At 43.4% G+C, this 25,682-nt stretch overlaps 1 protein-coding gene across 2 annotated transcripts in view; it reads left to right on the forward strand.

Annotated features, from left to right (window-relative positions):
• CCNY (cyclin Y) overlaps positions 1-25,682 on the forward strand; it is a 384,247-nt gene that overhangs the window by 325,625 nt on the left and 32,940 nt on the right. For both annotated transcript variants that reach the window (XM_033931526.1, XM_033931527.1), the window contains one exon: positions 15,629-15,791. In XM_033931526.1, the coding sequence (XP_033787417.1) occupies positions 15,629-15,791 (163 nt within the window). The remainder of the gene's footprint in view (positions 1-15,628; positions 15,792-25,682) is intronic.

Consider the following 25,682-nt stretch of genomic DNA (forward strand, 5'->3'; position numbering starts at 1 on the left):
GGTGACGTATTAGCGCGCATGCGCACTCCTTAGGCCACAGACCTACAGCGCACAGAACACGCAAATAGGAGTGCGCATGCGCGGCTAGCTCTTTATTATATTAGATTCATTCAATTTCCAATACTGTTCTCCCAGGGGAGCTCAGAATGGTTTATTCAGGCACTTGAGCATTTTTCCCTGTCTGTCTCAGTGGGCTCACAATCTAGCTAATGTACTTAGGGTAATGGGGGAATTAACCCCCTATTTTACTAAGGTGCGCTATGAGTTTTAGTGTGCGTTTAGCGCACTCTAACCGCTAATGCGTCCATAGACTAACATGCACGCGCTAGCATTTAGTGCATGGTTAGCATACGCTAAAAAGCTTAGCGCACCTTTGTAAAAGGATCCCTAAGTGAGTTGCCCAGGGTCACAAGGAGCAGCATGGGTTTGAACCCACAACCTCAGGGTGCTGAGGCTGTAGTTTTAACCACTGCGCCACACTCACCCCTGGAGGAATGAGGCATTATGACATCACAATCTCAGCTCTGGAATGTTGCTACTCTTTGGGTTTCTGCCAGGTACTTGTGACCTGGGTTGGCCACTGTTGGAAACAGGATGCTGGGCTTGATGGATTTTCGACCGCAGGAAACCATCCCAAGTCATTCTTTAGTGTCTATCTCAACCTCAGTCCTTCTACACCAGCATTCTTCAATGCAAGGCTTGAGGGTCAGTGGCTGTGCCCATTCGTACTCTGATTCTTCCCTCTCTCCTTAAAGAAATAGCATGGGGATGGTTTTCCGTGATTATCCGTGATTTCCGTGATTATCCGTGGGGATGGTGACAAATTCTGTCCCCCGTGTCATTCTCTACGTAGAGACTACGGCCCAAATTCTGTATAGGACGCCCGGGAGAGGTGTCCTATACAGAATCGGGCCTACACTAAACCCCGATTCTGTAACCGGCGTCCATGTTACAGACGCTGGTTAGAGAATCGGGTTAGATTAGACATGGCCGCTACACTTATCGCGGCAAGGGATATGTATAGCGGCCGCCTGTCCAATCGCCGGCAGGAGGATGCCCAACTCCTCCTTTCGAATCCCGGACCCCCCTCCCCCCCAAACTGGTAATTGCCAGCAGGAGGATGCCCAACTCCTCCTGCCGGAACCCCCCGGACCCTCTCCGGACCCCTCATGCTAACGACGACCCCCCCCCCCAACTAACCTTTAAATGTTGGTCGGCTGGACGGGTCTTGCTGCCATCCAGCCGACAGGCCCGCCTCGTGGAAATGAGATGGGCCCGCCCCTTCATGGCCCATTTCCGCTAAATCTAAGGCCTGATTGGCCCAGGCTCTAGAAGCCTGGACCAATCAGGCCTTAGGCATAGCGGGTCCGCCCATCCCCACTAATCCTAAGGCCTGATTGGCCCAGGCTAGGCCTTAAATTTAGCGGGGATGAGCCGGGAAGGGGCGGACCCGTCTCATTTCCACGAGGCGGGGCCTGTCGGCTGGACGGCAGCAAGACTCGTCCAGCCGACCAACATTTAAAGGTTAGTTGGGGGAGGGGGAGGGAGGTTAGTTGGGTCGTCGTTAGCATGGGGGGTCCGGAGGGGGTTCCGGGGGGTTCCGGCAGGAGGAGTTGGGCATCCTCCTGCCGGCGATTACCAGTTTGGGGGGGAGGGGGGTCCGGGGGGGTTCTGGCAGGAGGAGTTGGGCATCCTCCTGCCGGCGATTACCAGTTTGGGGGTAGGGGAGGTTCGGGGGGTTCCGGCAGGAGGAGTTGGGCATCCTCCTGCCGGCGATTACCAGTTTGGGGGGAGGGGGGTTCCGGGTCCGGGGTTCCGGCAGGAGAGTTGGGCATCCTCCTGCCGGTGATGGGACAGGCGGCCGCTATACTTATTGCAGCAGGGAGATCTCTTGCCGCGATAAGTATAGCGGCCGCGTCTACTTACAATGTAGACCAGCATTTTGCTGTCCTACATTTTAAACGTCTCTTCCTCTACTAGGGAGACGCGTAGGGCCGCCTAGGTTCGCCTAAGGCCCGCCTAAGGCCCTTAGGTGAGCTTAGGCGTCTTGCGGGCCTCCCTAGGCTCCCGGAAGCGCCTTCAATATAGGCGGCCTGCCTGGGGAGCATTTTTTTTTTAAACGTGCATCCCGATTGGCTGATTAGACAGCTTTAGGACGCCTACAGCTGCCTAAAATCAGGACGCACTTTGCAGAATCAGGGCCTTCATGTTGAACTCAGTGTGTCATATTGTTCTTGCCCAATAACTCGATCCTCAGCATTCCATCCAAAAAGGAAGCATATTGCTTTCGACACATCTTAAGCTCTGTGCTCTAAAACATGAATTAAAAAGTTTTAGCATGTATGTCAGTAAAAGTTTAACATACTGAAACGCCATGGTATGTGAATAGTATTAAAAAGTCCAACAGGACAGAGAACCCACGGGTATAAAACAGTACAAAAGGAAGTGGGAACGGAGAATGAACTCTCCACTGAAGATCTGCTTGTGTCCTTTTCTGAAATAAACAAGTTGGTTTTACATCAGTGATCTTCAGTGGAGTGTTCATTGTCCGTTCCCACTTCCTTTTGTACTACATGTGAATAGTATTACCATGTATATTAATCCAACAAGAAATTTCATCCATACCTAAAGGAGTCTACTTTTTGAAGCATGCACATTTGTGATTTGTGAATATGCATTAATTAAAAAAATAAAAAAATCCCTGTACGAGTCCACACACTCCCTGCTATATCCTGATGTGGATAGCATACCAAACACAAAAGTTATTAGGGATGCAGACATGGCAATCTAATCAAGTCTGCTTTTATGTCTTGATATACTGCTGGTCAAGTAAAACATTAGAGGTTTGTAATAAATATGTCAATCAATTTCAATTCTAATAAATAACATTTATTGAAACAGTATCCTGTGAGGGATTTATTGCTTACCTCCAGTGCCTTGTCTCCAGAGCTGTCCTTGTCAAATAGCCTGTTTGAATCTATCTAAGATCATGAAGATCATCTAATATAATAAAATGCTAGGCCGCGCATGCGCACTAAAAAAATCGTGTTCCCTGATCCGTTGCGAAAACACGATTGCGCATGCGCGGGTTTTACGTCACCACTTGCTCGCGGCGACTTTCAAATAATTTTTAAAAAAAATTATACAGCTGCGGTGGCCTTCCTCACCGTGAATGGTACCGGCTCCTCTCTCGAACTGCACCAGGATCGAGAGAGGAGCTGCAGCGCCGGCTTTCAACTTAAAACAACAACAACAAAAAAAACCCAACTGGAGATCGGCGCTCTCACCCGCTCCCACTGTGCAAACCCCCCCCCCCCCATGGGAGGATGCGCCACAGCAAAGTGCTGCACAGGTACTGGAGGGGGAGAGACATATCGCTTCTGCACCGGTACAAACATCCCTCCAGCGTTGGTAGCCGCTGCACGTTAAACAGGCTGCTTCGGGCTTTCTCCTGCAGTTGAGTCCCTCTGCCGCGTCACCGATGACGTCATCAATGATGCAACAGAGGGACTCAACTGCAGAAGAAAGCCGAAGCAGCCTGTTTAACGTGCAGCGGATGCCAACGCTGGAGGGAGGTTTGATATTAAAGTCATCTTGCTGGGAGGGTCGCAGAGTCAGCGGGGGTTGGGCTGGGAGGGGAGAGAAGCGTCTGCCTCGGGTGCTTCAGGCAGCAGCAGCGTTTACAATTCGCTGCTGTTGCTGGCTTCAGGCCTTCCTCTCTGGCCAGTCCTGCCTACTTCCTGTTTTCATGAAGACAGGACCGGCCAGAGAGAAAGACCTGAAGCCAGCAACAGCAATGAATTGTGAATGCTGCTGCTGACCAATGAAGTAGTTAAATGAGGAAAGGGAGCAGAGGGGGAGAGAATGGCTTGGAGGGAAGGAGGAAGGTATGCCAGACCAAGGCAAAAGGAAGGAGGCCATATGGGACAAAGAGAGAGGGGGCGGATACTGGATTGAAGGAGAAGAGATGGCAGTGAATGAAAGGGGCAACATAGAGGGTGAACAGTATTCTAGCACCCGTTAATGTAACGGGCTTAAAGACTAGTAGAATATAAATGGTTTAAAAAAAAAAAATCCACACAATTCAGGTGCTAAATAACTGCGAGATGCTTCTTTATTTGGAAATTATAACTTCAATTGGCTTTTTACTTAGGCCCCCTTTTATGAAGCCGCGATAGGCTTTTCTAGTCAGGTTTTGGATGGAGGGTGGGAGGAGTCCTTTTTCACGTCTTTCCTGTTTGCTAAAGAATAGATCTCAAATGATATGGATAGAAAACTCCTTCTCTAAACTGGTGTTTGAAATGCGGAGTAATCCATGGGTCAGCTCTTTCACCAATCATAAATAATATAACATAGTAACATAGTAGATGACGGCAGATAAAGACCCGAATGGTCCATCCAGTCTGCCCAACCTGATTCAAGTTAAATTTTTTTTCTTAGCTATTTCTGGGCAAGAATCCAAAGCTCTACCCGGTTCTGTACTTGGGTTCCAACTGCCGAAATCTCCGTTAAAACCTACTCCAGCCCATCTACACCCTCCCAGCCACTGAAGCCCTCCCCGGCCGTTCTCCCAGGGGAGCTCAGAACGGTTTACATGTATTTATTCAGGTACTCAAGCAGTTTTCCCTCTCTGTCCAGGCGAGCTAACAATCTAGCTAACGTATTTGGGGCAACAGGGGGATTAAGTGACTTGCCCAGGGCCACAAGGAGCAGCGTGGGTTTGAACCCCCAACTTCAGGGTGCTGAGGCTGTAGCTTTAACCACTGCACCACACTCTTAAATGTCCTGTTCCAGAATTGGGGAAAGCATTATATTTATGCAGACAACACTCAAGTACATCTGTCCCTTACTTCAAATCACTCACTAGCCATGGGCAAGTTAATTGGCTCACTTTCCCCTCCCCTTTTTCTTTTTGTGGGCTAAGGAGGATAATAAGTGGTTTAATAAGAAAAATGATTGCCTTTACAGTTTGTTTGGTTTTTTTATCTGAATTTCTGTAACAAGTGGATACTTGTGTAATTCTTTTGGAAAATTCTTATAAATGATAAAAGTACATGTCGTTTTGCTATATTTCATGTTTATATGCACACAACCACTGAGGTGATTTCATAAAACACTGTTTTTTTTTATTATTATTTATTTATTATTTTCAACTTAAATTTCAAGTATTACACTTGTACAGAAAGCAAGAATAGGATAGATATCAAATACAAAGCAATATAAATCTTAAATTAAACAAATATACTATTTATGCTCAAGTCCACAATTAGGATCCAAGAATTATTGAAAATTGGCGAAATTATCTAAAAAGAAAATTGTAAAAGAAGCTGAGAACTATAGCACTGAGATGAGGTCACAATATCCTAAATATAGGGCTCAAAGATTGTTAACATTCAGGCGAGACATAGCCACAAAGTTTATCAATTGTGATGGTTCAAAAAACACATATTTAAGAGTACGGTGATATACAATACATTTACACGGATGTCTCAAATAAAAGGTTGCTCCCAAAGATAAAACCCCAGGTTTCAAAAGAAGAAATTCACGGCGACGCCTCTGCGTCTCCCGTGCCAAATCTGGGAACATTTGTATTTTATAACCAAGAAAGCTTTTTTGTCTATTTTTAAAGAAAAGTTTTAACAACCAAGTTTTATCAATTGGCAAAGCTAAAGTAATAATCATGGTGGCTGGTGATGCTAGATCCTTCTCAGATGTTTCTAAAATCTGTGATATATTTGGAAGTTCTTGATCTGAAGGTTTTTCTTTTAGTTGTTGATTTTGTTCTTTATCAGGCAAATAATAAACCCGTGAAAATGGTGGTAATGAGTCTTCGGGTATCTCTAAGTTCTCTACTAGATATCTCTTAAGCATTTCTCTAGGTGTTACTAACTCAAGTCTTGGAAAGTTAATTAACCTTAAGTTATTACTGCGTGAATTGTTCTCAAGCATTTCAGTCTTCTTCCTTAGGTTAATATTATCTTTAACTAATGCCTCTTGAACTTGTTTCAATGATACAATTTCTTTTTCCATTTTTAGAACAGATAAATTAGAAGTATTTGTTTCTTTTCTTAAATCCTTCAATTCTTTATCATGTTCCTTAATTTTCCCTTCAATTTGTTGAAGTGTAGGAGTAATATTTTTAACAAAACCAGCCAATAAGTCCCAGATAGAGTCTAAAGTCACTTCTGCAGGTTTAATCAATTCAATTGAGGTTTGTGTAAATGTAGAGTGCTCACCGTTCTGAAGTCCTTCGGGGGGTGTCTTCAGCCCTTCCCCCTCATGTTGAGATGATATTCCCCCAGGTACCTCCATAGGGGCCCTGGAAAAGTGGGCCCCAGTCTCCAAACTCTCCAGTAAATCTTCCCTTGCCTCTGGAGAGGAAAAAACCAGTGAATCCGGGGTTTCCCCGCCCCTGGGAGAACTGGTCGTCTGGGGTTGCGGGGGCGGTGCCCTAACGTCGGGGCTCAGTGTGGTGTCGGGCCCAGGAACATCCACGTTGGTTTCGCCTCCCTGTAAAACACTGTTTTATACACAAGTAATAGCCCTTTGTGGGGCAGGTCTGTGGCCAAAAATGTATTTTAACATCTCCCACAATCACTCTTAAGGCTCCCAGACAGACAAAATGCAGCTGTACGCTTGATCTGTGGTTTAAAAAAGCATGATCACATTACTCCATTTATTCATGAGCTGCATTGGTTGCCGATGGAGGCTCGGGTGATGTTTAAGTTCGGTTGCATCTGTTATAAACTACAATTTGGTCTCATTCCTACTTATCTAGTAGAGTCTTTTACTTTTGTTAATGTAAAGCGTTCAAGACGACCAATTACATTCTTCTCATTTCCTTCTGTCAAAGGATGTAAATATAAGAAATACCACCAACGTCTTTTAGCGTATCATGCAGCCTCCTGGGATAAAGATTTAAATTCCTTGATTTTCACTGCTGGGTCGTATCATCATTTCAGGAAAAACTTAAAAACCTATTTGTTCACTAAATTCTTAGGTAATTGACTTTATCCATCTTGAATGTCTCTTTACTTTTATAAACCGCATGGATCTTTGCTGTTATGTGGTATAGAACAGTGTTCTTCAACCACCTGTCCGTGGACCAGTGCCAGTCCACAGAAATTTCCTGCCGGTCCATAGGGCATCAGGCCCAAAACAGTGTTCTTCAACCTCCGGTCCACGTTGCGATCAATGCGGCGTTATCTTTGAGCCAGCTCCTTCTTCCTCACTGATTCAGTGCACAAAACCACAGGCAGTGGCTCCTATGCAAGTTCTGCACCTGAATCGGAAGCCTTCTCTCTGACGTTGCAACATCAGAGGGAAAGCTTCCAGATGAGATGCGGGATGCGCATGGAGCCGCTGCCTCAGCTTTGTGCGCTGCATCAGTGATGAAGAGGGAGCCAGCCTGAATATAACACCGAGGGCGGCATAAAATGGCCAGGAGGGAGCAGGCCAAAAGGTAAGGCATAGCATGGAGAGAGGGAGACAACAAAGGTAGGGGGAATTATTTTATTTTTTAATTTTGTGATTGAATTATGTCAATTTTGAGAATTTACATCTGCTGTCAGTGTGCTTTGTGTAGTTTAATTTTGTGGTTAACCATTATGTGTTGTTAATAAGATTATATTGTGTGTATCTATGAAAAATGAATGGAAAAAATAGTGTTACAATTAGTACTATTATGGAGGCGGGGTCTGGAGTGGAGATTGGGTAAAGATGGGCAGGGTCTGGCCCACGACTTAGCCCAGTGTTCTTCAATCGCTGGTCCGCGGACCGATGCCGGTCCATAGAATAATTCTTTTTTAAATTTATTTTAAATTTATAAATTTATTCATTTGTTACAGAAATATAACAATTTACAGGTAATTACACACTTTCAAAGTAAAATATATACTAAATATTAAGATATTTGTCAAGTCCACATTATCATTGGGGCTAGATATCTACTGAAAAGATCACATCAATAAAAATAAAATATTATCTGAGAGCAGGTACAGTTAATCATCTTTATATCTGATTTGATTTGATTTCTTATATACCGCTATACCGTGAGGTTCAAAGCGGTTTACAATGAAGATAGATTAAAGATACATTAAAATAAAATAAATAAAAATGGTACTTTGGATTTCCCTAGCTGTCCCGAAGGCTCACAATCTAGCTAAAGTACCTGAAAAACAATAAATAAAAATAAAATAAATGAAATAAAGTAAATTCCAGTCAGACATTAGGATCTGATGTTAGAAGTTCATAGAAGTTCACTTTCAACCTGTAAACTTGTTATAGGTAATAAATCTTTTTTAGGTTTACCCTGAAGAAATATTTCCAATTGGACTGGGTCAAAAAAGGTTTACTTATTATTCTCATAAGTTATTAAACATTTGCATGGGAATTTAAGGTAAAATAAAGCCCCCACTGCCAAAACAGAGGGCTTACTTTGAAGAAATTTTTTCCTCCTGTATTGTGTCTATTTACAGACGTCTGAAGCATTTTTATTTACAAAATATAGTTTAAGAATATCTTGCTTTTCTAATATAGTTCTATATGTTACCAACAATGTTGCTCTCTTGGCTATATAATCCTTAGAAACTTCAAGAAATTGGGATATATTTAAACTATCTGGCGATACTACTTGATCTATTCCCCCTCTTCAGATAGAACTTTAGATCCAGCTGGAATATAATATAAATTATCAGGTACAAAACTTTCTATCTGAGTATAGCAAAGAACATCTTTCAAATACATTTTCAACAATTCAATAGGAGACAGATAATGTGAAATAGGAAAATTCAAGAATCTGAGGTTCCTAGATCTCATAGCATTTTCCATTTTTTCCATCTGTACATGTAATAAAATACCATAGAATAATTCTTTTATTTCTGCCAGTCCACAGGTGTAAAAAGGTTGAAGAACACTGGTATAGAAGAAAGCTTTTATGTTATGTTATGTTAAGGGTCCCCTTTTGTTAGTGAGCTTTTATTGCTGAAGGGAAAAAAAAAAGCTTAGGCACAGTAGAATAATAAAATGAGAACTAGAGATCACTGCTTTATCTAAAAAGCCCATCTATCCCTCATTCTACAACAAGTCACCCAAAGATAGGCAGGAGGAGAATTCTCTATATGGTACCGAATGCTAGGTGCTACTTCCGTGTGGAATTTTCAGCGTGGAAAGGAGTTCTAACGGATGCAAGATGCCAAAATGGGACAGAAATGCCAGATCTGCACAAAATTGCATTTAAGTGCCCAATTATAGAATAGCGCGTAAGTGTTTCCGTGTGGAGCTGCAAAGAGGGTGTGGCCATGGGAGGGTCATGGCTGGGCTAGGAGAATTCCCTTAAAATACGGTTATAGAAAACCATTCATTGCAGGGTTGTTGTTTTTCAGCACTGAATTTTGAGCACCATTTATAGACTTTCCCCCAGTCTGTGTACATTCGGTTCTAGACTAGAGTTATGTGTGTAAGTGCTAGCCACACGCTCAGCAGTATTTTAGAATGTAGGCACACAGCTCGCTTATCAAGTAAATGCAGGCGGGGCATATGAGTGGGCAGGGCATAGCATGGACGGTTCTCAGCAAAGTACAGTTTAAGATTCTTTCAATCATACATCAAATCTTATATCACGTTTCTCCAATGGCACTAAAAAAGTTTATTGAAATCTGTCAACCCAGAAAATGTTTGAGATCTGAAAATAGTATGAAGTTAAGTTTGGAAGGTAAGATGTTAGTCTCTCATGTATTTGGCTTAGCACCGGTTTACCTTGTTTCTCATTTTAGTTTTTTTATTTTTAAGAAAAATATCCGTAGATCTGTTTGGTTTTATTTTCCTTCAGCAAATGCATGTTGTTACAAAAAAATTTTGGGACAGGTCCCGAGCATTCCAAGTAGGATTAATGAATTCATGTTTGAATCTTCTTGTTTCTCCATTTCTTACTTACTATCAGTTTCGAAAAGATCTTAAAACCCATTTATTTAAACAATCTAATATACATTATTGACTTTCATATTATCATGTAGTTATAATGCACTTTTTATCTGTACTTATTTTAGTCGATATTATGTTATCCACATTCATTAGTTTTAATGCTTGTATTAGTTACTCTGATTTTATTATATATGCTGTTATTATTATATTGTATGCTGAATACCTAATTGTGTAAACCACTATGAACTGCTGGTTAGGCAGTATATAAAAATAAATTATTATTATTATAAGATTGGGGCAACAATGCTGTCTGTAGCAAGCGCCATGCTCTGGATTGCACTGTATAAACCTGGTATTCTAAGTAGGTGCCTACTTGCCTTTATAGAATAGGCTCCCCATAGGTGCCTCTTTATAGAATTGTCCTTTTTGTATTGCACATCAGCTGGGGTTTGGTGGGAGCTCCAGCTTTTGGGCACTGACGGAGACGTGTTGCTGCATTGGTTGTACTGAGTTGGGAAGCTGCAATGGTACAAGAGAGTAGAAACAGAACAAGTAAATAGTCCTGTAAAGAGTGGCTGAGGCTCAAGAGTAGGTGTCCTATCAAGGAATAAATTTGCATCCCCCCACCCACCCACACCATACTGTGTATTTAAAGACACCTAGGGCTCCTTTTAAGAAGGAGCGCTAGCGTTTTTAGCGCACGCACACGATTAGCGCATGCTATAGCGCGCGCTAGCCGAAAAACTACTGCCTACTTAAAAGGAGGCGGTAGTGGCTAGCATGCATGGCATTTTAGCATGCACTAAGAGCGCGCTAAAACCACTAGCACACCTTTGTAAAAGGAGCCCTTATAGTTGTTAGGACTTAGCAGGACTTGAATTTGCATTACTCTTTTTTTTCTCCCCTCCTTTTGTTCCCTCCCCTCCCCAGCTTTTCTATCCATGGATTGTATTTCTCCCCCCTCTTCCCCTTTTGTTTGTTTCTGTCAAAAGCCTTTCTATGTATTTAATATGCCCACGTGTACTGTTAAATTATTTTTAAACATTTTTTTGTACACCGCCTAAATTTTTTTTATAGCTAGGCGGTATATCAAAACCTAATAAACATGAACCTGAACTGTGTCTGTGGCACTGGGACAAAGCAAAACTATTTATTCAACAGATCTAAAATGGTTAATATGCAGAAATACTTGATATGGGATGAAAGCACTTGATTGCATGGTCAACAGTTGTCTTGCTAATCTTGGATTACTTACTTCAAAGAAATGTATGCCCAAGTGCTTTGGATGTGCAAGCCGTACTCTTCTATTTGTTTAGTGGTTTCTTCAGCTGCCTGCTAAAGCTACCATGTTGGAGATGCCAGTGAAGTCTCTTCTACGATGAGAATGCAGGAATGCTTTGTACCATAAGCAGTTACTGTAGGATATTCTTTGGCTTGATGAATCTTTTTGACATGAGGCTGTAGAATGCCTGCTCTCAATTATGTCTAGTCTAAGGTTTATTAATCGCGCTATTGTCAAAAAAGGCTCAAGGCGATTTACAAATAAGAAAAATCCAATAGACAAGGGGAATTACAAAACTCAGGCTTATAAAATGAATGAAATTTTTCAAATAAAAAAGTTTAGTTTCTTGTGAAAAACCAAATAGCTAGATTCTATCCTAATTGTAAAAGGTAATTCATTTTGTATAGAAATGGCTAAATAAACAAGAGTTAAACTGACGCAAAAGAAGGGTTAAACTGATGCTCATAACGTATGGAAACTGTAATATTAGTGCATCATGTTTTCTAATTAACCAAAAATATAGACGAGAAAAAAGACGAAGCGCTGGAATTAATGTGCAGAATATATTTGTGTATTGAAAGAGATGATTTACAGTATTTCTGCAACAATTGTTTACAAAATAAGGGTCAATTCTGTATCAAACCACCTTTGCAAAACAAATATTTTACAATACACTATTATAAAGTCTGAGGTCTAAACTAGATAGGCCATTGCTTATTTTTTTTAAGTCAGTAATCTTTAGCTGTTTTAGGTTAGCGATACATTTTTTTTTCTCACAAAATCTGTCATTCGCTTAAGGTGCATGATTTCTAAAGGTTCTGCCCCTTGTTCCTCCATAAATCGGACCCGATCTCGACAGCTTTTCAAAACCCAGACAAAGTGCTGGGTTTTGAAAAGTTGTCTAGAAGCTAAGTGCAACTCAAATTTTAAGAACAATTCAGGCTGGTTATAGGCAGCTGCGCTTGTACAGGTTAAAACCAATGTTCCAGCATTATGATTTTCGGACTATGGTGCAGGCGTTAAATTTGAGTAGAGTAGACTATTGTAATGCGCTGTATTTGGGTGTTGTTAAAGGTAAGAGTAGGGCTTTGCAATTACTAATGAATTCAGTAGCTAGGCTTATTACTGGTGCATCAAGAATGGTACACATAACACCAATTTTGAGACAGTTGCATTGGTTACCAGTACAACAGAGAGTACAATATAAAATACTAGTGCACCAGGTCCTCTTTCATGCAGCCCCAAATATTTTTCAGGAATTGTTAGAAGTATATCTTTATTTGTATTGTATATTAGGATATATTATGATATTATTATATGCAGGAAAATGAAATTATTGAATGATATTTATGTTACCTGTATAGATAATAGTGGAATATGTGGAATATCTTTTGTTCTTTCATTTGTATGACACTGTTTTTGATTAAAAATCAATAATTTAAAAAGAAGAAGTATATCTTCCAAGAAGGACGTCAAGATAAGAAACAAGTATGAAATTAATATTGAACAGACATAGGGAGATCTCACATTCCAAGATAGGTGATGCTATGTGGTCAATAGGTGGAGTGAAACTTTGGAATGCCTTACCAGGATCTTTGCGTTTATGTGCAACTAGAGCTTGTTTCCAAAATTGCTGGACACATTTATTTGTGAATGCTTTTATGTAAATGAATATATGCACCAAAGATGAGAAGTGTAGTATGGTGGGAACAGAAATGGTTCTGTGATGCTATGTGCAAATTTTGCTCTTAGATGTTTTCAAAATATTAAAGATTCATTTGATTGTCAATCTTACATTAGGAAGATTTGGAGTAGATGCGATATTTTGGATGTTATATGTAAGTCTTGTTTTTACTTATTATGTATGTTGTCATGTAAACTGCCTAGGTTTTTAGGCGGTATAAAATTTTTTAAAATAAATAAGTAAAATTCCTAGTGGGCCTCATTGGTTTACATTTACAGAACTAAACTTTAGTTTTCAGTTTCAGCTTTGACCGAAACCAGGTGAATGCATCATCTGGTTTCGGTCAAAGCTGAAACTGAAAATTAAAGTTTGGTTGCTGCAGTTTCGCTTTCAACTAAAATTGAAAAAAGCAGTTTCAGTCATAAGACTAGTCTTATTGGGTCAGACCGATGGTTCGTCAAGCCCAGTAGCCCGTTTTCACGGTGGCCAATCCAGGTCACTAGTACCTGGCCAAAACCCAAGGTGTAGCAATAGTCCATGCTACCAATACAGGGCAAGACAAAAATAGAACCCTAAATCGAGGAGGTACACAAACAGGATAACAAATAAAGAACCTCCCTCACCCCAAGAAGTCTACAAAGATTAGGGGAAAGAGATGAAGTCCAACTCCAAACTGAGTAAAAATAAGAAAAATCTATGATATAAGATTATTAAACGGGCAAGCCCTCAGTCACACAGCAACCTCTGGAATCTCCAGGGAAAAGCTGTCGCGGGTTTACACCCAGAAAGGTGTTAACTGCGAAACATCCCCGGGCTTGCTCCGGATAATATTTCTAGTGCCTGAATAGTGCAAATGTGCAATGTGTGAAAAACTCAAATGAAAAAAACACACATTATCAAAATAAAGAAGGAATTCATCTCTTACTCCTAAGCTGGGGGCCAAGCTGGAAAGTTAGTGTCCAAATCCAACCAAACTCAAAAATACACAGCCTGAAAGAACTTAGCTTCTCCGTGTGTAGTGGAGGTGATGATCCACAAGCAGTAAGCAAAGTAAACGTGGCAAGCAGTGGCTTCCCCCATGTCTTTCTCAATAACAGACTATGGACTTTTCCTCCAGGAACTTGTCCAAACCTTTCTTAAAACCAGCTATGCTATCCGCTCTTAGCTTCTGAACCTGACTTGGTCCCATTCGCTTAAGGCCATCTTGTGGAAATCTCACCACAGAATACTTCGAGGCTTTCACAGGGCTTGCACTTTGAATTCTAGGCCAGATATTCAGTGGGATTTATCGGGAAAGTAGGTGCTCACTGATAGGAGTAGACTAGTGGCTAGAATAGGGTTACCCGACATGTTACCTGGACATGTCCTCTTTTTTAGAAGACTGTAGGGGTATACAGACAGCTTTTCAAAACCTGGCACTTTGTCCAGGTTTTGAAAAGCTGTTGAGATTGGGGCCGAGTCATCACATTGCATCCGCGCATCCGCAGATGCACTCCAGACTCAGCCCGAAGAGACGAGGTTTGCGTGGGGCTGGGGTTGGGCCACGTGTCCTCTTTTTCGGGGTGCAAAATCTGGTAACCCTAGGTTAGAACCCCCGCCTCGGCACCCTGAGGTTATGGGTTCAATCCTTTTGCCACGTCTTGCGACCCTGGGCAAGTCACTTAATCCTCTGTTGCCCCAGGTACTGTAGTTAGAGTATAATCCCATCAGGACAGATAGGGAGAAATACTTATAAACCACTTCGAATAGAAACAGTATATAAGAAATATAAATAAATAAAATTTTTCAGATAGTGCAGCTAAAAATCTTTATTGACTATGCTAGCCTGTCTAGGTAGTTGGGGACAGTCCCGGGGTGGAGCCAGGCTGCTGAATATTGGCAATACCCAGATCACTTCCAGCACCCACTTTATAGCTAGGTAGGTAGCACCAGAATCCTGGAATAGTGCAGTGCTCAATATCTGGCTATAAATTGAATGGAGTCTCACTTTTATTGGTTACCTTTGGAGGTCCATATTTTATTTAAATTAAGCACATTGCTTTTTTAAAGTTTTATATGGTCAAGTTCCTTTATATATGATTTATATGGTAAACTTAGCTTCTTATAAGACTATAAAACTGCACAACTGATGGTTTTTGCACCATTTTACAGCACCAAGTGGAATATGATGTAAATGATTATTTATAAAATTTACACCCCCGATTGCACCTAAGCAGCTTACAAATTATTTCAATTGTGTCTGCCTGATCAGGTAGCAACTACCAAAAATTTTGGAACAATCTACCCATTTCCATTAGAGAAACTGGAAATTGTGTGGTGTTCTTGTACTGTGCAACATTTGCTGTCCTAGTTTTCAAGTGCTGTTTTTTTTTCTGCCTGCTATGTTTTTATGCTTACTCTGATCCTGGTTGTATGTTCCCTTTGCAATTGTTAATAAAGACAATTTAAAAAAAAAAAAAAAAAAAAAAAGAAAGAACCTGAAGACTTTTCTGTTTAATAAATTTTTATTGGGGACCACTGAAGTGTCTTCATTGGGTTTTATGATGTATATTCTAATTTTATGTTAGCACTGAATATTAAAATTCCTAGCGATGTCTAGTGTCTTTTATATAATCCATATTAAACTTTTATAAGTATTTTGCAGAATATGAGATGAGATGATATTATATCATAGATGTTGATGATAAATGAGGTGATAACATTAACATTCCCTCCTCCCTTTACCCTCCACTATTTTACAGGAATGAGCTGGAGCGCCAGTTTCTCGAGTTGCTGCAGTTCAACATCAATGTTCCCTCAAGTGTTTACGCCAAGTATTATTTTGATCTTCGGTCACTGGCAGAAGCCAATAACTTAAGCTTTCCATTGGAGCCTCTCAGCAGGGAAAGAGCCCATAAACTTGAGGTGAGCCGCTGTTTTCTCTTGGCATACTTCAGCTAACAACTATCCTAGCCAGAAAGGTATAACACTGACCCCTCAGATTAGGGTTACCATATTTTTGCAGGGCAAAATGAGGATGCGTGGGCACGCTCTGTCCTGCCTCGGCCCCACCGTGTTCTGGCCTCGCCCCACCCCACCCACAGCCCTGCCTCATTTTGTCCCCCCACCAGCCCCACACAAACCTCATTTTCTTGGGCCACGTCTGGAGGGCATCTGCGCATGCAACACGATGACATCACACACATGCATGTGACATTACCGCATAGCATCCGAATATGTGCAGATGCCCTCCAGACGCAACCGGGTTGGGCACATGTGCCTAAGGCCCCGCCCACAGGAGGGGCCTAAGACTCCCGGGCCTACTCTGATTGGTCCAGGCGCCTTAGGCCCCACCTGTGGGTGGGGTTTCAGCCGCCTGGGCCAATCCGGCCCCATTCTGGAGCCGGCTGGCCTGCCGGACGGGCGGGCTTGGCACCCGTCCGTCCGTCCAACATTTCAAAGGTATGGGGGGTGGGATTGGGGGTGTGGGGGTTCGTGGGGTTGGCGGGGGGGCCGATCGAGAGTTCGGTGGGGCGGTCATTGGGGGGGGTTGTGTCGAGGGCAGGAGAGCCTGGGATCCCTCCTGCCCATATTGTAGTGGGGGGTGGGGGCTAGGGAGTCCGTCTGGGCTCCCTCCTGCCCTGATATCGTCGGGGGGGGGGGGTCATTGGTGCCGCGGGGAAAGAGGGCTTGTGCTCCCTCTTGCCCCGATATCATCGGGTGGGGGGGTCGTCGGTGCCATGGGGCAAGAGGGCTTGGGCTCCCTCTTGCCCCGATATCATCAGGGGGGGTCGTCGGTGCCACGGGGCAAGAGGGCTTGGGCTCCCTCTTGCCCCAATGCTGTCAGGCAGTTGGCGGGGCAAGAGGGCTTGGGCTCCCTCTTGCCCCGATGTTGTCGGGGGTGTGTGTGTGTGTGATGTATCGCGGCAGGAGAGATGCCTCATCTCCCCTACCATGATGCCATCACTCCTCTACCCGAACTGCTGCGACCCGTGGCAGGAGAGATAGGGCATCTCTCCTGCTGCGGGTCACGGCAGTTCGGATAGAGGAGTGATGGCATTGCGGTAGGGGAGATGAGGCATCTCTCCTGCCGCGATCATTGCTATAGGGGGTAGGCAGGTTGCTGGGGCCGCTGAGCTGATCGCAGCAGCCACCATCAGCTCAGCGGCCCCTTTTTCGGCACTTAGACCTGTTTTGACTTCGTCTAAGTCAAAAAGGTATAAGTGCCAACTAGGCAACCTGCCTAAGGTTTTGGTTATACCTGCTGCACGCCTAGGTGTAGGTCGGCCCACCTCCCGCCCACCGCCCGCCCTTTCCCCTCCTCTAAACACGCCTCTTTTCTCTCTGTGCATTTAGTGGCAGGGAAAAGGCCTAAGCTGGTTTTAGATACGTGTAAAACCAGCTTTGGTTATGGGTACTTGGACGATCAGGCTTTTTGATCGTCCAAGTATCCATTTAGGACACTTTTTAGACATTTTTTTTTTTATTATGAACCCCCATAGCGTAGCCTCAGACAACTGCCAAGCCACACAGCATTTTTAACAGAAGAGCACATGCAAAGCAATAGAATAAAAGATAATCAGGCCATGAACCCAGACTCTCATCATCTAACATCTAACATCCTAACCACTTTTGTTTGCCAGGGTGTTTAAGATTGTGCAGAGAGAAAATGTCATTTAAGAAGCAACTGAAAATGCTTTTATTTGTGAAAGCTTTTTGTTAGCATTGTATAACATGGTTTTTTATGGTTCATGGAGTGAACAATTTTCTTAGCATTTGCTAGTTTTAGCAAGTACATGTGGAAGTATTATGCTAGTTTTAGCTATTATATACGGAAGAATAGGATAGGATGCATATATCATATGGAAATATAGCATAAGATGTATATGTTGTAAGATGTTCGAGTATGCCATGAATATGTATGTTTTCTACTGTAACCTGCTTAGGTGTTAAGCGGAGAAGAAATTTTTTAAATAAATAAAAATGATACCACTTATACAAGATCCACCTTCAGACGTGTTAGCTTCAAAGTTAGAATGTGGGTTGTAGTTGACTGCATTAGAGATTTTGGCCAGGATTCTGTATAGGACGCCCATTCCAGGCGTCCTATACAGAATCGGAACAAAACCCGCCCAAAGTAAACTCGATTCTGTAACTGACTTCCATGTTGCAGACGCCAGTTACAGAATCGGGTTTGCTTAGATGCGGCCGCTATACTTAATCACGGCAAGGGATCTCCCTGCCGCGATTAATATAGCGGCTACAGCTACGGCCGCCAGTCTCCTCTCCCCACCCCACCCCCCTGACGATCGTGGCAGGAGGGTGCCCAATCCCTTCTGCCGACAGAATCTGCCCCCCCAAAGTTCGCTGGCAGGAGGGAGCCCAACCCTTCCTGCTGGACCCCCTCAACGACCCCCCTAAAGATCGCTGGCAGGAGGGTGCCCAACCCCTCCTGCCGGACCCCCACCCTGGAACCCTCCCTCGGCCTTACCTCCAAGTTGGCTGGACGGGTCTTCGCACCGTGCGGCCAGCAGGCCTGCCTCTGTCCAAATGAGGCGGGCCTGCTCCACCCCTCCCCTGCCCAACCCACAGGATCCTAGTGCCTGATTGGCCCAAGTGCTTAACGCCCCTCCTATAGCGGGAGGGGCCTTAGGCACTAGGCACTTTGCAGAATCAGTGCTACCATCTTAATTGTAATTAAGATGGTAGCATAAGTTTTAATGATTAATCAATTAGACTATTGTAACTTCCTATCCATGGCCCTATCAAGTGGTGTTATGCATAGGTGGGAAGGACAATAGGCAGATATCCTACACAAACTTGCTTGGAGCTATTCATTGGTTACCAGTTCAGTCTAGGATTGTATTTAAAATAGTTATGCTGAGATCACAGGGAACTTGTATGATTGCATGCTATGTTGTAATGGTATATTGTCGTTCAGGAGTTGTGGCATTGTAGACAGCCTTGTTATTTGTACCAATAGTTAAGAAGCTCATTGGAGATAGTTTGATAAGGCATGGGTTCAAGTGATGCCCATAACTTGTAGAATACATTACATAAATTCTTATATACTGCCGCTACTTTGCAGTTCAGTGCGGTTAACAGCTAAGAGATACTAACCATTTGTAGTATGATCATAATAAATTAATCAAAATATTTATCAAACAAATGGGTTTTCAGCGATTTTCTAAAGACTAGATAAGAAGTTGAGACTGATATATAAGTACTAACTTGTTTGTCCCACATAGCAAATATGGCAAAGTTTTATTAATGAATCGTTTACAGATGGAAAGTCAAAAAATCGTATTGTACGCAAGTGCTTTCTGCTAGCAAAATTTAAACAATCCAAGAGGTATCTGGATAAAAGTCCATTCAAAGCCTTAAAACATACACAACCAAATTTGAATACTATCAGTTATGTGCATCGTTTGGTGCACACCTATTTGCATCTGCCATTGACATGGCATAAATGGTTACACCTAAACTTTGGTGCGCCCATGACAACTAATTCTAGTATTCTATCACCCAACTTTCATAATCTCCGTAGACTGGATAAGAAGGCAGATCTCTTCTAAATCTGTTAACACTGATTTTGAATTCATATATTCTATATACAGTATAAACAATTTTATTGATGACAACAGAGCAGCAAAAGAACTAAAGTGCCACATAAAAAAGAAACACTGCCAGCAAATATAAACGGAAAATCCAAGTCATCAAATATGTCATAATAACAAAATACACCCCCCCCCCCTCCATTTACATCAGATGATAAGGTCAAATCCGTTTTGAATTGTGGATTAGAAACAAAACCCAAAACAGAGCAAAGTCCAGCTAAACCAGGATCTAACAATATACAATTGTGATAACAACAAAGCTATGGATGACATCCCCACAAAACAACCACACAGAGCGACAATCCCTCCTGCCAATTTTGGCTGGCGTAGGGTGGGTAATCTTTAGCTGACCAGAGACTTTAGTGCTTAAGTACCTGAACATATCCATGTAAATCATTCCGAGCTCCCTTGTAAGAACGGTATAGAAAACTGAATAAATAAATGTAGCCCCCAGTGAGGCTAGTCTTAACCCATTTTTCACACCTGAATGGCTGGTCCAGTTGTCTATGTGGCCAGTAGGAATTGCCTGTTAAACATGTATAAAAAATGTGCAAAAGTCATTCACTTTTAGCTTTAATCTACTATAAATCAGCAAATTGAGGGTTAGCCTACTTGTCTTTAAGACTATCCAACTGGCAGTAAAAAATACTTGTACCACTTTTTTAACCCTTTCAGGACCATAAGGATCGTAGGCCAATTTTTGTGGTTTTGACGACATTTTTATGGTAAAAAGGGCTTGCAGATGCCAAAAAATTGATTTTTTTTTGTGAAATATCATTATTTTTTTTAAAAAAAATCACACTTCTGGCTTATGGACAGTGTGGCAAGTGAATCTTCTCGTCAATCTGGCAACGACGCTAATGAATGAATGTCGGAACCAGTTTGTTTACATAAAGGCAGTATCATATGGAATCCGTACATATCAAATTTAGAACTGTAGACTATCCCAATCAAAATTTATAGGATTTTAAAGTTATGGGACAAATATGTCCCTTGGTCCTGAAAGGGTTAATGCCATCTGTTTTCTATGAGCATTCCAGTTCAATTAATTGTTTTTTTAAATTAACTATTTCCCCCAGTATAAACATATCGATGTTATCACAGCTGAAAAGGGGAACACAGATTAAGAAATCAGAGAGAGAACAGTAGGACTCAGTTGTTTGGACGTGGTTTTACATAAGCTGCATTTGGAAGGAAAAATGAGGTAGAAATGCTAAGACGAGAAATGATTTGAAGGGTTTAGTGTGATCTTTTGTGAGCAGCAGACACGTGTAATGGGAAAAAAAAAGGCAAGTTTCTCTGTGCCTCGGGTGGATAGATTGATGAAAGCTTTCCAGCTAAAGGCATGTATTGTTAGTCTGAAAACAGAAATCAAATCAGCTGACTCTTCTGTTGTAGACAGGTTTCTGCTTTTAAATGAGCACAGAAAAAGACATGAAAGAAGAGCAATGCGGGGGGTAAAATACAAGATGTTGATCTAAGCTAGAGCATCATTCTCACAGAATAACAGCTGCTTTGAAACCGTGGCTATAACATTTCAATCCAAAAGCCGGTAGGGATATATATGCACAGGGTGAAATGGAGAACAAGGAAAACTGTTGCACATTTGCTACTCTCTTGACCTCCAGAAGCTAGAGTAGACCCACTGGCAGGCTTCCTTGCTGATGAGCCAGGAAATTACAGCGCTTACTGAATAAAGATTGTTTGCATGGAATAACTCCGGCGTCATGCATATTTTAGTTTTCCAGTTTAGCGGTGGGGAAAAAGTCTGTCTTTAATCTTGAGGATTAAAAGAACATTTCTTTCCAAGACAAACAAATAACAGGTTGATGAGAGCAGGAGCCCAACAAAGCTGGAGGCCCAGGATCAATTATATTCTTCTCTTTTACGCTAAGATACAAAAGATGAAATTAAACAGCATCCTAGATGTTAGGAATTAAACACTGGGAACTCCATCTTGATTGCTTTACTTTGTGTAACCAGGTGTAGGAGACGCTGTACTTCTGTAACTCTATTGGTATCCTATGGGTTGTTTTCTAAAGAGCATTTTTTTTTTTGCTAGTGAGGTCTTAAATCATGTTCCTGCATCTAAATTTATAGTTCATTTAACTTCACTGAGAAGACTTTGAAGAGCGGAACTCTATAAAAAGCCCAAACATAAGTTCCCACTCTGTCACTAAAGTGACCTACCAAAAAAGAGTAGTAAAGCACAAAGCTGAGGATGGTTCTTTCGAAAGCTGGCATTAGAAAGGCATTACTCAAGCATGTCAGATTCTTTGGAGGGTCATCCTTTTTAACTGTTGAATAACTAAACATTTGGGAAAAAAAATTATTTAAGCAACTATGATCCAGGGGCCGCAGAATTTCATCACATAGGCAACAGGACTTGTATTTACACAGTCACTTTTATTTCCCTTTTTAAGATTACAGTTCATATTAGATGGCCAAAACTTTTAGGCTCACTCCAGACATCTGAGAAAGGCTGTGAAAAGAAAAGACTTCCACTCTTACATACTCTTGCAAGGGCTGCTTGGAAAGTTGTTCTTGTTAGGTGTCATTGATTCGTGTTCGAGCCCTAGCAACTTGATGAATGGCGGATCTGAAAAGAAATTGGTTTTGTGCTAGTCCGGAAAGGTCTTCCAGCATCATCCCCATGGTTGTTTTCAGTGTGTCCATCAATCTGATTGCAGGTCACTCTCTTGGCCTGTTTCCTTCAATCTTCCCAAACATGATGTCCTTCTCCAGTGATCTCTCTCTTTTGATTGTGTGACCAAAATAAGACAGTCATAACTTTATCATTTGGGCTTTGAGTTGACATAGCCAGTTTGATCTCTTCCAGAATCGATTTGTTATTTCTTCTGGTAGTCCATGGCACGCCTAAAATCCTTCTCCAGCACCAAAGCTGGGAAAGTAAGGACACACAAGTGGTACATTTTATAATTTTTCAGACATTTCTTGAGTGTTTTGTTTTTCTTCCCTAAAATGGCTACATTTTTCAGTGCATCTCTTTCTGAGCAAAGAAAGTGATGGCTGATAAAGACTACATAGTTCATCTGGCTTCAGTAACACAGAGATTATGCAGCCTTCGATGTTATCCCTTAACACCCACGCATTTGGGGATCCCTTATAATTGTCTCTCTTATTTACTCTACAGCTTAACAAAACTTAAAAATGCATCCAGATGTGTTTGGCAATGCTCAACTCTGTTTTTTCGTTGCTGGTTTTTTATGTTATTCTATATTATTTACTCCATGAATGAGCGTGAGGTTACAACGCCGAATGTGGAGAGTCCCTTGCCCTGATGCAGCCTGCTGGCGAAACACCGTCAGCAGAGGGGACACAGCAGGGATCATAAAGAATAATTTGCAGCGGCATTCAGCAGGAACAACTAAATGGCCCAGTGACTATAAGAGATAAGTAGTTTATCCCAGGACAAGCAGGCAGCATATTCTTAACACATGGGTGACGTCACCGACGGAGCCCTCGGTACGGACCTTTTTAACTAGAAGTTTCTAGTTGGCCGCACCGCGCGTGCGCGAGTGCCTTCCCGCCCGACGGAGGAGTGCGTGGTCCCCAGTTTCTTCGTTTCCGCGGAGCGAAGAAGACGCGTGTGTTTTTTCAACGGCAGTTGAAACCACTTTTTTGCCTTCCCGCTCGCGCTTTTTTCCTTATTTTTTCTCTTTTTACCTTCGGGTTTATTTTTCTTTGATTTGCAAAAAAAAAAAAAAAAAAAACTTTGCTTTTTCCCTTTTTTCTTTCGTTTTTGCCCCGGCGGGGCCTGTTGCCAGTATACAGGCCTCGGGCTTCGATTTTGCAGAGGCTATCTTCCCCTTCATGCCCCCGCAGGTCGGTTTTAAGAAGTGCCAGCGGTGTGCACGCCCGATCTCCATAACTGACCCACACAATTGGTGTTTGCAGTGTCTGGGTCCGGAGCATCGGGCGGACTCCTGCACCCGCTGTGCCACTCTTCAAAAGAGAACTCTTAAAAACCGAAGAATTCAACAAACTCTTCTCTTCGGCACCGAGTCGGCGATGGACTCCTCACCTTCAACGGCGGTACCTCAAAAATCGGCACCGTCGACCTCGACACCGACCGACCCCGCATCGGCGTCCCTGGCGCCAGGTAAGCCAGCTAAGAAGCCTTCCTCTTCCCTCGAGCGCCCTCCAGCTACGGTGGCGACACCGTCCCTACCGGCATCGCACTGGTCCCGCAAACGCTCCGCCCCGATCTCGGTGAGTGCCTCGTCATCGGCCTCCTCATCGCCGGGGCGTGGAGCGGCATCTAAGGAACCGAAGAAAAAGAAAGCGGTTCCGATGCCACCCTTAGATGACCGTATCTCGGCCATCTTAAAGGCTCAACTCCAAGAACAGTTGAAGAAACAACTTGAACAACTGTTGCCCACTATCCTGGCACCGCTCCTTCCGGTGCCAGACCGGCCCGAGCCCCGTACCGAGCCCCCGGTGTCCACCCCTTCGGTACCGGTGAACACATCCATGCCGATCCTTTCGGCCCAACAACTTCATGGCGATCCGGTGGTTCCTTCTCAGACCACATTGGATCCTCCTCGGCACCAGGCGGTACGGCATTCTTCTCGGGACCGAGACAGACGCCGGTCGTCCTCCCCTGGTACCGTTTCGGTGCGCTCTGGAAAGTCTTTGTCCAAAACTCGCCATACCGCGCCCTCCACCCCGGTGTCTCGACATGCGCCAGAAGTCAGGGACCCTGACTTATGGGAAGAAACTCCTCTCGGTACCGAGGAGGATCCCTCCTCATCTGATGAGGAACCATCGGCACCCGATGCCACCTCTAAACCAGAGCAGTCCTCATTTTCTAAATTTCTGAGAGAAATGTCTGCTGCCCTGTCCCTTCCTCTGGAATCTGACTCAAAAAAGTCTCAAGCCTTTCTAGAGGCTTTAGACTTTGAGCAACCTCCTAAGGAGTTCCTCAAGCTTCCCGTGCATGACATCCTACGGGAAACGTTCTATAAAAACTTGGAAAATCCCCTCACGGTACCGGGAGCCCCCCGTAAACTGGACAACCTTTACCGTGTCATTCCCATTCCTGGATTCGACAAATCTCAATTGCCCCATGAGTCCCTTCTGGTGGAATCCACCTTAAAAAAGACTCAGGGCTCCAGTGTCTATGCCTCTACCCCTCCTGGCAGAGAAGGTAAGACTATGGACAAGTTTGGCAAGAGACTTTACCAGAATGCCATGCTTGCCAACAGGGCAAACAACTATTCCTTCCATTTTTCTTTCTATCTGAAACACTTGGTCCAACAACTGTCTGCCCTCCAGAAGTACCTTCCTGAGCGCAAGGTCCCGCTATTCCAACAACACATCTCTGGTCTTCTCCAGATGCGAAAATATATGGTCCGCTCAATATACGACTCCTTCGAGCTCACCTCTCGGGCCTCTGCCATGGCCGTAGCCATGCGTCGCTTAGCCTGGCTCAGAGTCTCCGACCTGGACATCAACCACCAGGATCGTTTGGCCAACGCCCCCTGTCTCGGGGATGAACTCTTTGGAGAGTCCCTGGATTCCACCACCCAGAAACTCTCAGCCCATGAGACCAGGTGGGACACCCTGATCAAGCCGAAAAAGAAGGCTCCGCCTGCTCGACCCTATCGGCCTCAATCATCTTACCAGCGGAGGTTCTCAGCCAGGCCACTCAATCCGCCTCCCCAACAATCTCGGCGACCCCGTCAACAGCAGCACCATGCCCAGGCTCGATCTCAGGCCACTCAACCCTCCAAGCCTCCTCAGCCTGCTAAACAATCTCAGCCCTTTTGACTCTTCTCTTCAGGGCATAGCCAGTCATCCACCCTCGCTGCCTCTTCCACAGCCTATCGGGGGTCGTCTCACCATTTTCTCAAGCCGTTGGGAAGTCATCACGTCAGACCAGTGGGTCCCCAACATCATTCGCCACGGCTACTCTCTCAACTTCCAGACTCTTCCACCAGACAACCTTCCCGTAGAGTCTGCTTCACACTCCTCTCAAACCCCCCTCCTTCTGAGGGAGGTTCAATCCCTCCTCCTTCTCAATGCCATCGAAGAAGTACCTCCAGATCAAAGGGGTCAGGGATTCTACTCCCGCTACTTCCTAGTACCCAAGAAGACGGGAGACCTCCGTCCCATTCTCGATCTCAGGGACCTCAACAAGTGTCTGGTCAAGGAAAAGTTCAGAATGCTCTCCCTT

Source organism: Geotrypetes seraphini, chromosome 2 (assembly GCF_902459505.1).
Source record: "Geotrypetes seraphini chromosome 2, aGeoSer1.1, whole genome shotgun sequence".
Lineage (NCBI taxonomy): Eukaryota > Metazoa > Chordata > Amphibia > Gymnophiona > Dermophiidae > Geotrypetes > Geotrypetes seraphini.